The sequence below is a fragment of the Ahaetulla prasina genome, chromosome 5, assembly GCF_028640845.1.
Source record: "Ahaetulla prasina isolate Xishuangbanna chromosome 5, ASM2864084v1, whole genome shotgun sequence".
Classification (NCBI taxonomy): Eukaryota; Metazoa; Chordata; class Lepidosauria; order Squamata; family Colubridae; genus Ahaetulla; species Ahaetulla prasina.
Window position 1 is genome coordinate 136,280,421 of NC_080543.1, and position 15,361 is coordinate 136,295,781.

The window sequence follows — 15,361 nt, forward strand, 5'->3', positions numbered from 1 at the left end:
GAATTATTCTTACAATTTCTTTACTTGGCATTCTGTCTTCCTGGTTCATTTTTCAAGGTCGAATTTCATGATCCCTTTAAAGGATAAACTTGGATAAATGAAGGATAACTTCATTTTTCTTTCATCCTATCAAGATTGGACTTATAACCATCCTTTTTAACTAAGCGCATCTTGTACTGAACGGATAGGATCTTTATTATTTTTTAAAAAATATTACAGTTTAATCTCCTGAACCTTGCTTTTAACAAATAAGCTGGTGGACGCATCAAATGAAGAAAAAGAAAAAAAAATCTTATTATTTTTTTTAGGATCCTCCTTTGGAATACTGTAAAAGAAACAGCCGAAGTACCGTGTTTCGTATAGTGCCAAAGTTTAAAAAGGAAAAGGTTCAAAAACAGAAGACTAGCACCCAGCCTGGTATGTTTTAAAAAATATTGTTGCTTGGAAGAGACACGGTTGTGAGTAGACTGTGTGTGTAACACAATATGCACCGACCTTGTCTTGGGATTCCATGTTAGTCCGTCTTATCCCACGAGAAAGTGGTCCCTTATATACATCTACTTGTGGGTCAAGGGTGTGTAAATGTCGTGGCTTAAGGACGCCACAGAGTCTTGTGTGACACATATTTTAAAAGTGAGCGAATTAAGGATCCATTTGGGGATGGGGTTTTGAAGGGTGAAAATGAACACTTTGGGCATCTTGCAATGTTTATAGCCTATTTCATGCTTTTAAACCCCGCAATCTCCTCCAAAATTCAGGAAAGATGTTCACATTTGAGGCCTAAACCAAACAAGGGGACTTCGGAATCCATAAATCAGATATCTGAGGTTCCTACCTAGCCCATAAGTTTTAAATCTCCATCAACTTTGTCTCTGAAAAGATTGAAAGCTTGTGAAAGTTCTCAAATGTCCCTCAAACTTTAGCAAGCCATTGAGTTTCTTTTAAAGACCACTATGTGCTATCTTACTGGTCTTTTCTAGAAGATGCGGTCCCTTGGAAGTTCTCAGATGTCCTTCAAGCTTTAGCAAGCTGTGGGTTTCGGTTAAAGTCATTGTGTGCTATCTTACTGGTCTTCTCCAGCAGATGCCATCAAGTGCTCAGTGTGTTTTAAGAGTGAACCATCTAGCCACCGCAAGGGACAAAACTTGACGGATGCCCTCTGTGAATATGTTCTCCTTCTCCAGAACTAATTTCTACATTATTCAAGGTTTCCTCTGCAGAAAAATCAGTATAGAAACTATGATCTAAACCAGGGCTCTCCAACTTTGGCAACTTTAAGCCTGGTGGACTTCAACTCCCAGAATTCTGGGAGTTGAAGTCCACCAGGCTTAAAGTTGCCAAGGTTGAAGAGCCCTGACCTAAACAAAGAATAACACTTTTTTAGATACCAAAGCTCCATAGAACATTTCTTTTCATTAGGAAACAGACTTTCCCTGGTTTTACTTTCTCATTGTTACAGGTTGCATTATGCCATACAGAAGTCCTATTAACATTTAAAACAATATCATACCAGGATTTCAGTTTCAAAGTGCTAAAAAAAAAATGCCACGTGAAGAGTTTTTAATTAACTGCAGGAATATAATTGAAGTTATTGACTTTGGAATTCCTTGGAGGTATCCTGGGTCATAGGTAACTTCCGATAAAACGACTTTTGATAAAACACACATCCCCCAATTGCTTTTCCATGCCTCCTCCAGTATTAAAATCCTTTCTCTATGGGCCACGTGATACGTACAGAACTTTAAAGGGCTGTTCATTTGACCTGGTGAAAGAAGTAATGCTTGAATTAAATGTGGCAGCTGTTTAAGTCTCCACAAAGGAATTTTTTTCCCCTGTTTGCATTTCAGTCAATATATTGATGGATCCTTGGTGCTCTCTGAGCTTGGGTGGTGCTTTTTTTCCAGACATTTCATTACCCAACTAGGGAACATCATCAGTGCTAGAAGGGAATGGGGTTTGCAAGTAGGAGAAGCAGGAGGAGCAGGAGGAGAAGGTGGAGGAAGACTATGGGGTCCTGGTGCTCTCTGATCTTGGTGATTTTCATGCAGATGTTTCATGACCCAACTAGGGAACATCATCAGTGCTAGAAGGGAATGGGGTTTGCAGAGAGGAGGAAGAGGGGGAAGGGGAGGACGACTGTGGGTCCTTGGTGCTGTCTGAGTTTGGTGGTTTTTGTTTCATTACCCAAACTTAGGTAACATCATCAGGGCTAGTACCAAGGGCCTCTCATTTCAACCTACAAATTATTCACTTTTACTGGAAGCAATACATTGCAATTTGCAGATCCTGGAATAGCTATAGACACCACCAATCCTAATTAGGCAAGCTAATGAGTTGGCATCGTAGCTGGATGTAGGAGCTGAGAGCATGGCTAAAATCCAGACAGGCTCAGATTCCTGGGTTTTCCCTACTTTTAACCCGCATGTCAGAAGCTGCTGCCCGTCCGATCTGACTTCCGCTATCACCGCGTTGCTCTCTTCTCTTCTGTTTCCCGCCTTCTACGGCCTAACCCTTTGCTTGTCGTGCTGTGCCCAGCATGTAGAAAAGGAAAAAAAAAAACACATTTAAGGGGGTTTTGCTCTTAACTTTGGTAGTTCAGAAATGGGGCACGGATGAAGTCGCTGCTTGGTTGGACCTGCTGAGTTTGGGAGAATACAAAGAAACCTTCATCAGCCACGACATCCGAGGGGCCGAGCTTTTGCACCTGGAGAGGCGAGACCTGAAGGTATTGGCGTTGTGTTACTTTTTGTGCCTTAAGAGCATTTCAAAAAAAATGGATGGAAGCTTTTCCGCTCTTTCCCCCCGTCCCAGCGATGTGCTTGTAGCTTGGCTTTTTAACACGCAACCCTGCATAACATCCCTGGCCAAAAACGGCTGTCTTGTTAGGCTGTATTTCTCTGTCTGGTGAGAATAAGAAGGACAAGTAAATTTCCTTTTGAAAGAGGTCTTAGAGACTCTCGGTAGACGGTCCCTCAAACGTGAGCCAGCCGTGCGCGGCAGCGGCCAAAAAAGCGAACACAATCCCTGGTTGTATAAACAGAGGCAGAGAATCAAAATCACCTGAAGTATTAGCGCCGCTTGATAAAGCCTTAGTAAGGCTACAGCTGGAATACCTGTTTTGGTCACCACGTTGCAAAAAAGAGGTTGAGACTTTGGAAAAAGTGCAAAGAAGAGCAACTAAGACGATTCAAAGGCCTGGAGACAAAAACATAGGAAGCGTATAGCGGTTGCAGGAGCTGGGTTTGGCTAGTCTAGAGAAAAGAAGGACTAGGGGGTGACATGATAGCAGTCTTCCAGTATTTGAGGGGCTGCCACAAAGAAGAGGGGAGGGGGGGGGGCAACCGTGATCTTATTTTGTTCAGTTTGGGTTTCATTGTGTTTTTCGTTTATTATTATTTGTGGTGTATGTGTACTTCTCTCCCCCCCCTTCCTAATTTACAAAAACACAAATGGTCAGATACGATGATAGAGAAAGAGAGAGAGACGTTTAACATCCAGTTTGCATGTTAAAACAAGCATTTAGGTCAGGGGTCTCCAACCTTGGTCCCTTTAAGACTTGTGGACTTCAACTCCCAGAGTCCCTCAGCCAGCAAAGCTGGCTGAGGAACTCTGGGAGTTGAAGTCCACAAGTCTTAAAGGGACCAAGGTTGGAGACCCCTGATTTAGGTTGGTTCGGGGCCTAAACAAGAACAAAGAGTGGATACCCAAAAAAAATTAATATAGCAATTAGAGCTCTGGATTTGATTCCAAGAACAAAAATAGCATCTTTGGGTGGCTCTTGAAAGCAACCGTGCCTTTTCCTGGATTATGGAGACCAGCAATGCGATTCTGGGTGAGGACTCAGTTGCTTTAAAGAGCTGCAGATGGATGCTACGTTTCTACTCTCGCATGCTGCCAAATTATTTACAAAGCATTGCACAATGATGAAAGCGGAGCATGTACACACACACACACAAGCACAAAGAACTCGGATAAAACATCTTCGAAAGGTTTACTTGCATCGGGTTTTGTATCGTAATAACACCTTTAGTGGGTTTAGGCACACAGCTCTGTACACGGCTGATGTTACAGCAATAAGTCTGTCTGCAGGGGGTCCTTGACTTACGACCACAACGGAGCCCATAATACTCGTTGCTAAGCGAAACCGTTCTTAAGGGGGCTTTGCCCCATTCTACGACCTTTCTTGCCACCGTTGTTGAGTGAATCACTGCTGTTATTAAGTTAGTAAGATGGTCATTAAGCAAATCAGGCTTCCCCATCGGCTTTGCTGGTCAGAAGGTCGCTAAAGAGGATCAGGTGACCCACAGGACACTGCGACCGTCATAAATATGAGCTGGTTGCTAAGCATCTGAATTTTGATCACATGAAGACGGGGATGTCAGTATGAAAAAGAATCAGAAGTCACATTTTTTAGTCACATTTTATAACTTCGGACGGTCACTAAACGAGTATGGTGCATTGAGAATTACCAACTTCGTATTTCTACGTGGGGTTTAGAAGAAGAGAAAGTGCAGGATAACCAGTTACGTTTATTAATTTCAGGGAAGATCTTATTGACCCCAAAAATCTCTTTCGTAACCAAGCTTGGTGAGACTGTGGGCTCTTGCTGTGTTGCTCTGCTGTCAGGCCGTCGTAAACTGGAACCGGTCACTGGAAACATTAATCGAAATGAGCATAGGAGGGCAGCAGTGCATAACTAAGGAACTGCGAACTCGTGTGGAAATTCTGGATTTTGAACGAAGGGCTTTGGAGGCTGCAACGCCACCAAGGCAGGAAGTAAAAATCTTGAAAGTTACACATGAATTACTCCGTGAGCTAATCGCCTCTGGAGATTCTCCGTCCTCCAGGTTCACGGTTGTCCCAAAGGTGCTTTTTTGGAGAAGCAACTGGACTTTCTGGTTTTTTCCTTTGAAGTCGTTTTGCTTCTCATCCAAGAAGCTTCTTCAGCTCTGAGTGGAACCCTTCCGTTTTTCATCTTCCACTCAGAGTTGAAGAAGCTTCTTGGATGGGAAGCGGAACGTCTTCAAAGGAAAAACAAGGAAGGCCAGTTGCTTCTTGAAAAAAGCGACTTGGGGACTCCATGGGTTACTAACCCTTGGGTAGGATTCTGCGTGATCTGAAAACCTCAAGGTTTACGACCGCTTCCTTAGCACCCATTCAAAATTACAATGGATCCCCTGCCCGCCCCCATAAAAAGGCACTTATATGATCCAGTTCCAGGGGTGAAATTCTCCCGGTTCGGTCCGGATCATCCAATCCGGTAGCGATGGCGGCGGGTGGTTCGGAGAACCGATAGCAAAAATCCCTGCCCCATCCCCCCCCGCCCCAGCTGAGCCGGGTGATCATCAGAGGTTTTTTATTATTATTATTTTTAAAAGCCTTTTTTCTTCGGCCAAAAAATTGCTTTTAAAAGTAAAAAAAAAAAAAAGCCTCTGATGATTGCCCGGCTCAGCTGGGATCGTCTGAACCCTTTAAAAGCATTTTTTCTACAACCTCTTCGGCCGAAGAGGTTGTAAAAAAAATGCTTTTAAAAGCCTGTGATGATCAGGCGAGTCAGCTGTGATGATCAGGCAAGTCGCCAGAGGGGAAAAAATCCTTTTAAAAGGTTCAGACGATCCCAGCTGAGTTGCCTGATCGCCAGAACCTTTTAAAAGCATTTTTTCTACCACCTCTTTGGCCGAAGAGGTTGTAAAAAAAAAAAAGCTTTGAAAAGGCTCCTCTGGCGATCCCAGCTGAGTTGCCTAATTGCCAGAACCTTTTAAAAGCATTTTTTAACAACCTCTTCGGCCAAAGTGGTGGTAGAAAAAATGTTTTTAAAAGGTTCTGGCGATCAGGCAACTCAGCTGGGATCGTCTGAACCCTTTAAAAGGATTTTTTTCTACAACCTCTTCGGCCAATGCGGGACTGTGATTTACAGATAAGTTCTCAACTTACAGTTCATTTAGCAACCAAAGTTACAACAGCACTGCAAAAGGTGATTTACGACCATTTTTCACACTTACGACCGTCGCAGCATCCCCAGGGTCACTTGGCTTGGCAACTGGCATGTACTTAATGACGGTTGTAGCGTCCCGGGGTCACGTGATCCCCTTTTGCCACCTTCTGACCGGCAAAATTGATGGGGAGGCCAGATTTGCTTAACAACCGTGGCAAGAAAAGTCATAAAACGGGGGAAACTGACTTAACAACTGTCTCGCTTAGCAACAGAAAATTAGATCTCAATTGTGGTCATACGTCGAGGACCGCCTGTGTAATACTTTTGCGGAAAGCTGGTGTTTGCTTCTGTATTTTCAGCAAAAACAGCCCCCAGCAAACAATGTGTTTGCGTAAAGACCACAGCGTTCGCTTAACAACGGCAGATTCACTTAAGGACTGCCAAAATAAAAAGGTCATTAGAAGTGTGACAAGTGCCACGACTTAGTGATTGTATAATAAACCCAGTCCCTTACGGTCATAAGTTGAAGACTGCCTGTAAAAATTTAGATGGATTTCAAGACACAATTTTCCGTTTTGTTTTAAAAGGAATGTATTTCTGCTTTCCTGCGCTGTTTCATATTGGTCTTGAGCTTTACGGATGGTCTCTGATTTCTGAACTTGAAATCCTACAAAGATGTGCCCCCAACTATATTTCTTAAAAATAGAACGAAAACCACTTTGTTGTATTTCTACATGTTGTTGGAAAAGGTTTTCCCGATGCCTATTTTGTTCTGCTAGCTTTCCTGATGCTTCCTCTGTTATTTAAGATGGTTGGCTGGTTATTTTCCTTGCCTTGCTGGATATTTGAAGATGCCAAGGCAAAACGGAAATTTCCATTCAAGAAACAAATGCGGATCCTTGTAAAAATTGATTTTGTGCCATTCCCCTTTCCAGGGAGACAAATCGAGAATGTATGTCTAAAATCTAAGAAATGAAGAATGCAGGGGAAAAAACAGAGAGCACCGTTTCTTTTACAAAACTTTTCCTTGGAAACACAATTCAGTGTCTAAATAAATTGATATCATTATCATCATTTAAAGACCCCATAATCCCTTGCAGAGTGAAGCCTGGGAAACTGAATAGAGCTAGCAGAATATTTACTGGTCGGATGCCCTTCCTGTCTCCAATGTGGAGTTTTGTTCAGCAGATATATCCTCATTGTGCCCAGAGAGAGAAATATTTGCCTCTACCTAGAATCGAACTCACAGGCGACAACTCCACTTCTAGGGCCACCCCTAGACCACTCTGTCTAAATAAATTGATATGTATGGGGGCGAAATGGACTAATTGTCTAAAATAGGTGCTCTCTAAACTAGCTTTATTGCCAAAAGTTAAATGATGTTCTGCTACTCTGGATTTCTGGGAATGAATCTGTCTTCTGTCTTGTCCCATAGGATTTGGGGATAACGAAAGTGGGTCATATGAAGCGAATTCTTCAGGGAATTAAAGAATTTGGCAGGAGCCCACCGTTACCGGAACTGTAGCTGTGCCCGCGGCTCCGTCGAGGAAGTGCTACTTTACACAACGGTGTAGAAGGACGCGGGTTCCTCCCCGGCGAGTAAATGCCAGGTTGTGAGAAGAGCATTAACTCTGATCGGGGCGAGGTTTGATGAACGAGTTGAATGCGAGTATCCAAAAGGTTTTGTGGGTCTCAATCAATCTTTTAATGACCCGATAATCCCTTTGCGGGGTGGACTCTTGGCAACTATATGGAGCTGAGTGTTTACTAGCCGGATGCCCTTCCTGTCGCCAGTGCGGAGTTTTGTCCAGCAGATATATTCTCATTGTGGCCAGAGAGAGAAATATCTGCCTCTACCTAGGATCGAACTCACAGCCTCCTGATTGTGAGGTGAGAGCTCCACCTCTAAGCCACCGCATCATTCGTTTGTGGGTCTAAAAAAGGCTGTGAAATATATTACAAGAAGTAATCAAAATGTCTCCATTACAGTAAAAAAAACCAACAACCCAAAAAACCCACGTTTCCTGGGTAGCATGTACGTTATTTGGACGCTGGTAATCCACCCAGATCCATTCAGTTTCTTTCAATTTGCAAATGACAAATCATTTTACAAAATGAGATCGTTCTGTGTGACAAATACTCAAAGCCTAACTTTATCCAGAGCCTCCAGTGTCTTCGTAGACTCGATCCCATCCGGATGTTTCGGGGGTACCTCAAACCATCATTCTCTCGGGTTTATTTCCCCCGCCCTCCTTTCATTGGCCGAAAATAACGTCGGATGCCGTGAACGGACATGCCAAAACACCCGCCTGTTTGCATGATGATAACTTCTTACACTTGAAGAACTTTTATATCTGTTTTAATAAGGTTTAATTTATTACTGGGGGGTTTTTTTTGGGTGTGTGTGGGGGGGGTTGTTAGGGATTTTATTATTTTTCTCGTGATGGGATAGAAACACGCTGCATGTGGTAAACATGGTCACCGTATTCTAGCTGTGCAAAACGTCTTCTACTCAGGCTTCAGGTCATTTCAGAGTATTTTGAAAATTGCTAGAACCCGGCAGGTTTAGGATTTGGTTCCCCCAAGGGAAAATGATCTGAACCGTCTCCTCACGGCTGATAAAATGATGCAGCGCTTACTCTCTTCGTTAAAGCAACTCCAAGTTTACCTCGGATGTCTGAGCTCCAAAAACGTGGAAGCCGAGCGACTCAAAGTGCATCAGATTATATATTATATATATATAATTAGTTTAGAGATGGATTTAACTCATCAGAAATATTGTTATCCAACCATTTTGTTAATATGGACTGGAAACTTTGGTGGAAGTTTGGTGGGGCAGAAAAAGAAATTCCTTTTTCTGAAAATCATGCATCCGCTTCAGAGCCAGGAAACCTCGGATTCTAGATATTGTTGAAGCCAGGAAGATGAGTAGAGGAATCCAGAAAAGTTAAGATGTTATCTCGATGGTGGGCTCACTCTGAATGAACTACAGCTCCCAACAACCACCGCGGTTGTCTCTGGAGATACTCCATCATCCAGGTCATGGTTTTCCCAAAGGCGTTTTTTCCAAACGTCAACTGGGCTTTCTTGTTGTTTTTTAATTCCTTTGAAAAATTTTCGTTTCTCATCCTAGAAGCTTCTTCAGTTCTCAAAGAAGTGACCAGAAGAAGCTTCTTGGATGAGAAGTGAAACAGAAGCGAAACCAAGCACCTGAGGGCAGGGCGAGGAGCCATGGATGGAAACTAATCAAGGAAAGAAGCAACCTGGGATTAAGGAGAAATTTCCTGACAGTGGGAACAATTAATCAGTGGAACAACTTGCCTGCAGAAGTTGTCAATGCTTTAACACTGGAAGTTTTTAGGAAGAGATTGGACAACTATTTGTCTGAAGTGGTGTAGGGTTTCCTTCCTAAGCAGCGGGTTGGACTAGAAGACCTCCAAGGTCCCTTCCAACTCAGTGGTGGGTTTCAAATTTTTGTACTACTGGTTTTGTGGGCATGGCTTAGTGTGTGTGGCATGGCTTGGTGGGCGTAGCAGGGGAAGATTACTGTAAAATCTCCATTCCCACCCCACTCCAGGGGAAGGTTACTGCAACATCCCCATTTCCTTCCAATCAGCTGAGACCTGGGAGGCAGAGGCGGGGCAGTCAGAATTGGGGGAGGGGCCAGTCAGATGTGGGCGTGGCCAGTCCGAATTTTTACTACCGCTTCTCCGAACTACTCAAAATTTCCGCTACCGGTTCTCTGGAACTGGTTAGAACCTGCTGAAACCCACCTCTGTTCCAACTCCTATTCTATTCTGTTCTATTCTATTCTATTCTATTCTATTCTATTCTATTCTATTCTATTCTATTCTATTCCTTTCAAAGAAAAAAACCCAAGAAAGTTCAGTTGCCTTTTGGGAAAAGCGCCTGTGGGATCTCCCCCTTGTGGGCTCTTAAATTCTTTCCACCAGATTTTAAACCATTACAAGCTAACCAAAATGCAGGGAAGTCTGAATCAGGACTGAATTCCATTTCTCCAAACAGTCAGACCCTAAACTCTAGATCAATCGTTTGTTTCCACCAGATTTGTTCTTTTAACAACCCCAAGGTCCCGCTTCACACATTAGACTAAGCTTTTGTCCTCTTGGCTAGTGTCAGTTAAAGTCCTCGACTTACGACCGTTCATTTAGTGACTGTTCGAAGTTACAGCGGAACCAATTATTAGGTGGAACTGACTTCCCCATTGACTTGTTAGCAGGTCACAAAAGGGGACCACATGACCCTGGGACACTGCAACTGTCATAAGTACATGCCAGTTGCCAAGCCTCTGAATTTTGATCACATGACCACAACGGTCGTGGGAAAAAAACGATCATAAGTCCCTAAAGGAACTGTTGTAAAACGGGGACTACCTATACTAAAATTATTGAAAGTCACAGAAATTGACCATTAGAATAAGCCTTTCAAATCTTAACTGCCACTAAAGAGAGCAACATCTACTCAAGAAGGGGGATATGAAATATATTTAAATGTTTACTTAAGATTTAAGATGGCTTAGTGTATATGTGCAAACACTTTTCATGGAATTGTGTGCAAAGCAAAGCAAAGCAACGCAACAGGGATTTGGTTTGGAAAGCAAATTGCTTGTAAACCGACCTCACTTACTGAAACCTTCGTGGAAAGTTTACGTATTTTCTCAGCGTTTACATCAATATTTGCCCCAGATTGCATTGTTACTACACTCATTTTGATATTTTGCCATACCTATCACATTCTTGGCTCACAGAGTTGCAAGTACCGCTCTGCTATGCACAATAATACTTTTTCTTTTTTCTTTTTTTAAATCCTTGTGGGTTAAAAAAAGGAAATAACAGAAGGCTGGCATGCACCGAAAAAAAGGCTATAATTATTTTTCATTTAGCCATGATTACTCGCTCTGTGCTTTTTCTCCTTTCGGAATATTAATATGCTGTTCTAGGGAAGGGAACAATGCATTAGCTAGACTATCCCGAATGCAGAAAATTAGATTTTTTGAAAAAGAGGGAGACAAAAAGCCACACTCCGTTTTTTAAAATCCTTGAAATAGAATTTTCCCTGCTGCTTCCTTGTGATTTAATTTAAACCATGTTCTACATTTGCACAAAAAGTTAGTTCTTCTTTTTAACCTTGTTTTCATAATCTTTTTTTCTTTTCTTTTTTTCAGTCCAGAAAATAAAAGGAAAGCCCTTTTAGAAAAATTGTATTCAGAGCATCGATATCGCGGTTCCCCCCCCCCCCAATGCATACTAAGTCTTGGTTATTTGATTCATATAGTCCTAATTTTTTCCCCCTCAAAGGTAGCAAGGGGATGTTTACAAGAGTTTTTAAAAAGGCCAGATGCTGGCTACAATCAAGGACTAGGGGATCCCATCTTGAAATTTATTTTTGACTTTTTTCTCTGTGGATACACCTGGAAGGTGAGTTGCCAGTTTAACACAGGTGGTCTTGAAATTTATTTTTGACTTTTTTCTCTGTGGATACACCTGGAAGGTGAGTTGCCAGTTTAACACAGGTGGTCCTTGACCTACGACCACAATGGACCCCAAAATTTCTGTTGCTAAGCGAGACATTCGTTCAGTGAGTTTTGCCCCATTTTACGAGCTTTCTTGCCACGCTTGTTAAGTGAATCTGGCTTCCCGGTCGCAAAAGGAGGGTCACATGACCGCAGGACACTGCAACCGTCATAAACATGACTCAGTGGCCAAGCGGCTGAATTTTGATCACCTGACCGTGGGATTTTGCAACGGTCGTACCCTGTTTCCCCCAAAATAAGACATCCCCTGATAATAAGCCCAATCAGGCTTTTGAACGCATGGCAATAAGGCCAAGCGCTTATTTCAGGGTTCCAAAAAATATAAGACAGGGTCTTATTTTGGGGGAAACACGGTAAGCGTGCAAAATGTTCGTCAATCACTTTTTCCCATGTTGCTGTAACTTCAAACGTTCCCGAAATGAACTTTTGTAAGTGGAGAACTACCGGTATTTATTCGATCTGCTCAAATTTCCTGATTTCCCCAGCATTCACGAGCCACAGTGTGATATATTTAGTGTTGATCTGCTTCGTGGAAGAATTCGTGCAGTTGTTGAGCGAGTGTGCCATTACCAGTGGAAAATGAAACACACAATCCTGAATCTTGGCTTGAAAGTCTTAAATGTCTTATTAATTTTAATTGGGGCTATTTATAATTTTAAAATTTTAAATTGTTTTAAATTCTCGGCCATTTGTAATATGCTTGTTTTAGTTTTGTTTTTAATGTGTATATTGTGGGCTTTTTAATATTTGGCTGTACACCGCCCTGAGTCCTTCGGGAGAAGGGCGGTATAAAAATCTAATAAAATAAAATAAAATAAATCTTAACTCTGGGTTCCAGCACCCTGCAGATAGAGAAATGGGGTTTAGTTCTATATAGATAGGGTCAGGTTTGAAGCTGTCATTCAAAATTAAGGATCTTCGTTTTAACAGCAGGGAGGGTTATACTGGAAAAAATGAAGATATATCGCGAGATGAAGAGATAGTCAGGCAGATTGTGCAGAAATGGATAGATTGACAGTGAAAATTAAACAGAAAGGGGATATAGAATACTATCAAACATAAATTTTATTTTACCAATGGTTGGAAAAAAGGGGTGGAGATTAAGAATGTAAATTTGTATTGTTAAGCAAATTAAATACCCAGACAACCAGATGTTTATTAAGCACTAAGAAATGTATTTCACAGAATATATATATGTGTGTGTGTGTGTGTGTTTTCTGAGGTTTTCGCGGGTGTTTGTATGTAGGTCTTTGGTTATTCGGGTTTTCTCCCACGTAAAATTGGAAGCGTCTTGGCGATGTTTCGACGAAGTCTCGTCATCAGTTCAAACCCCCACTAACAGTCAAAAGGAGGAAACAGCTGCGATCACACATTGCTCCTAGAAGCACGAAGCTGTAAACACCAGCCTGAAGATGATGAATGAGACTTCGTCGAAATGCCGCCAAGACACTTCCAATTTTACGCGGGAGAAAACCCGAATAACCAAAGATCTACATATGTATGTATGTATGTATGTATGTATGTATGTATGTATGTATGTATCAGAGGTGGGTTTCAGCAGATTCTGACCAGTTCTAGAGAACCAGTAGCAGAAATTTTGAGTAGTTCAGAGAACCGGTAGTAAAAATTCTGACTGCCCCTGCCCCCGTCTATTCTCTGCTGCCAAGTCCCAGCTGATCGGGAGGAAATGGGGATTTTGCAGTTACCTTCCCCTGGAGTGGGGAGGGAATGGAGATTTTACAGTATCTTTTCCCTGCCACACCCACCAAGCCATGTCACGCCCACCAAGCCACGCCCACAGAACCAGTAGTAAAAAAAATTGAAACCCACCACTGGTATATGTGCGTGCATGTGTGTTTGTGTATGTGCGTGTGTGTTTGTGTATACAGACACACACACACATATCTTCTCTTATTTGTGTTAGTTATGTCCATCTTTAATTGAGAGAAATTCCTGACAAAGCACCTTAACTCTGTAAAATGGAGAAAATAAGGCTGGGGGCCAGGCATAAAGGGAAATAATGAATTTGCAATTTGAGAAACCAAGGAGTCAGTTCTCTGAATGAGAAGTAAGGAACTCTGGTACCGTGCTGATGGTGAGGGAAAGTCCTGAAAAGTTAAAAATAATAAAAAAGAGATTAAAAAGCACAGCAGTGTTAAGACAAAATACGCCGTGTGAGATACCTAGTACGTGTTTACACATTATATACGCATATATAACCTTTCTTGCCACAGTTGGTAGGTCTCTGCAACTGTTAAATTAGTAATGCGGTTGTTAAGTGAATCTGGCTTCCCCATTGACTTTGTTTGTCAGATGGTCGCAAGAGGGGATCATGTGCCCCGGCCGGGATTCCGCAACTGTCATAAGTACATGCCAGTTGCCAAGCTTCTGGCAATTTTGATCATGTGACGGTGGGGATGCTGCGAAGATCCTAAGTGTGAAAAACAGCCGTAAGTCACTATTTTTTAGCACCATTGTAACTTCAAATGGTCACTAAATGAATTGTTGTAAATCCTCCGGGAGGATTTGTTGTGAGTCCTCCGGGAGAAGGGCGGTATAAAAATCGAAATAAATAAATAAATAAAATAAAATCAAGGACTACCTGTAACCTCTCTCTTTTTTTTAAAAAAAAAAATCCTAGTCACTTTTTAAACACACTTTTGATAATGCATTAGAATAGAATAGAATAGAATAGAATAGAATAGAATTTTTATTGGCCAAGTGTGATTGGACACACAAGGAATTTGTCTTGGTGCAAATGCTCTCAGTGTACATAAAAGAAAAGATACGTTCATCAAGGTACAACATTTACAACACAATTGATGGTCAGTATATCAATATAAATCATAAGGATTGCCAGCAACAAGTTACAGTCATACAGTCCTAAGTGGAAAGAGATTGGTGATGGGAACTATGAGAAGATTAATAGTAGTGCAGATTCAGTAAATAGTTTGACAGTGTTGAGGGAATTATTTGTTTAGCAGAGTGATGGCCTTCGGGAAAAAACTGTTCTTGTGTCTAGTTGTTCTGGTGTGCTGGTGCTAGAACCATAAGCAGGAAAGGACTGGTTAAAGTTATTTAAAGTTATCTCAGGGGTTGCCACAAAGAAGAGGGAGTCGGGCTGTTCTCCAAAGCACTTGAGGGTAGAACAAGAAGCAATGGGTAGAAACTAATCAAGGAGAGAAACAACTTAGAACTAAGGAGAAATTTCCTGACAGTTAGAACAATCAATAAGTGGAACGACTTGCCTGCAGAAGTTGTGAATGTTCCAACACTGGAAATTTTTAAGAAAATGTTGGATAACCATCTGACTGAGATGGTGTAGGGTTTCCTGCCTGGGCAGGGGGTTGGACTAGAAGACCTCCAAGGTCCCTTCCAACTCGTTGTTGTTGTTGTTGTTGTTGTTGTTATTATTTGATCTGAATCTATTAATTTGTCCAGAATGGTATAGAGCCCCCTGCTTGAGCGTGGGGTCAGACTAGAAGACCTCCAAGGTCCCTTCCAACTCTGTCAATAAGAAACCATACGCTTCTAAAGCTGCTCTCCCTTTGAAGAAATGGAATAAAATTCCCAAGGCCGACTACTGTCCTGCTTAGATTTGTAAATATTTTCTCGTAGAATTCAATTCTTGGAAAAAATTGCACAAGTGATAAATAATGGGGATTACGGAAAGTCGTATTTCTTAATACAGAAATAATCAGGAACATCTAGATGAGATTATAGCTCGATGTTACTCAACCTTGGAACCTTTAAGCTTTTTATGGACTTCGTGATTGGCTGGGTTTAGAAGCCAACACAACTTAAACTTTCCAAGATTGGGTAACACCAGTCTAGACATCAGATTCTCCATTTTTTGCCAACTATTTCATAAA

General features: G+C 41.9%; 1 protein-coding gene across 1 annotated transcript in view; it reads left to right on the plus strand.

The window, feature by feature from the left end:
* The window catches only part of DGKH (diacylglycerol kinase eta), a 130,680-nt gene extending 119,234 nt beyond the window's left edge, over positions 1-11,446 (plus strand). The window contains exons 28-30 of the mRNA XM_058185182.1: positions 309-417; positions 2,595-2,725; positions 7,371-11,446. Of these exons, the coding sequence (XP_058041165.1) occupies positions 309-417; positions 2,595-2,725; positions 7,371-7,460 (330 nt within the window). The 3' untranslated portion in view covers positions 7,461-11,446. The remainder of the gene's footprint in view (positions 1-308; positions 418-2,594; positions 2,726-7,370) is intronic.
* Positions 11,447-15,361: the final 3,915 nt, after the last annotated feature.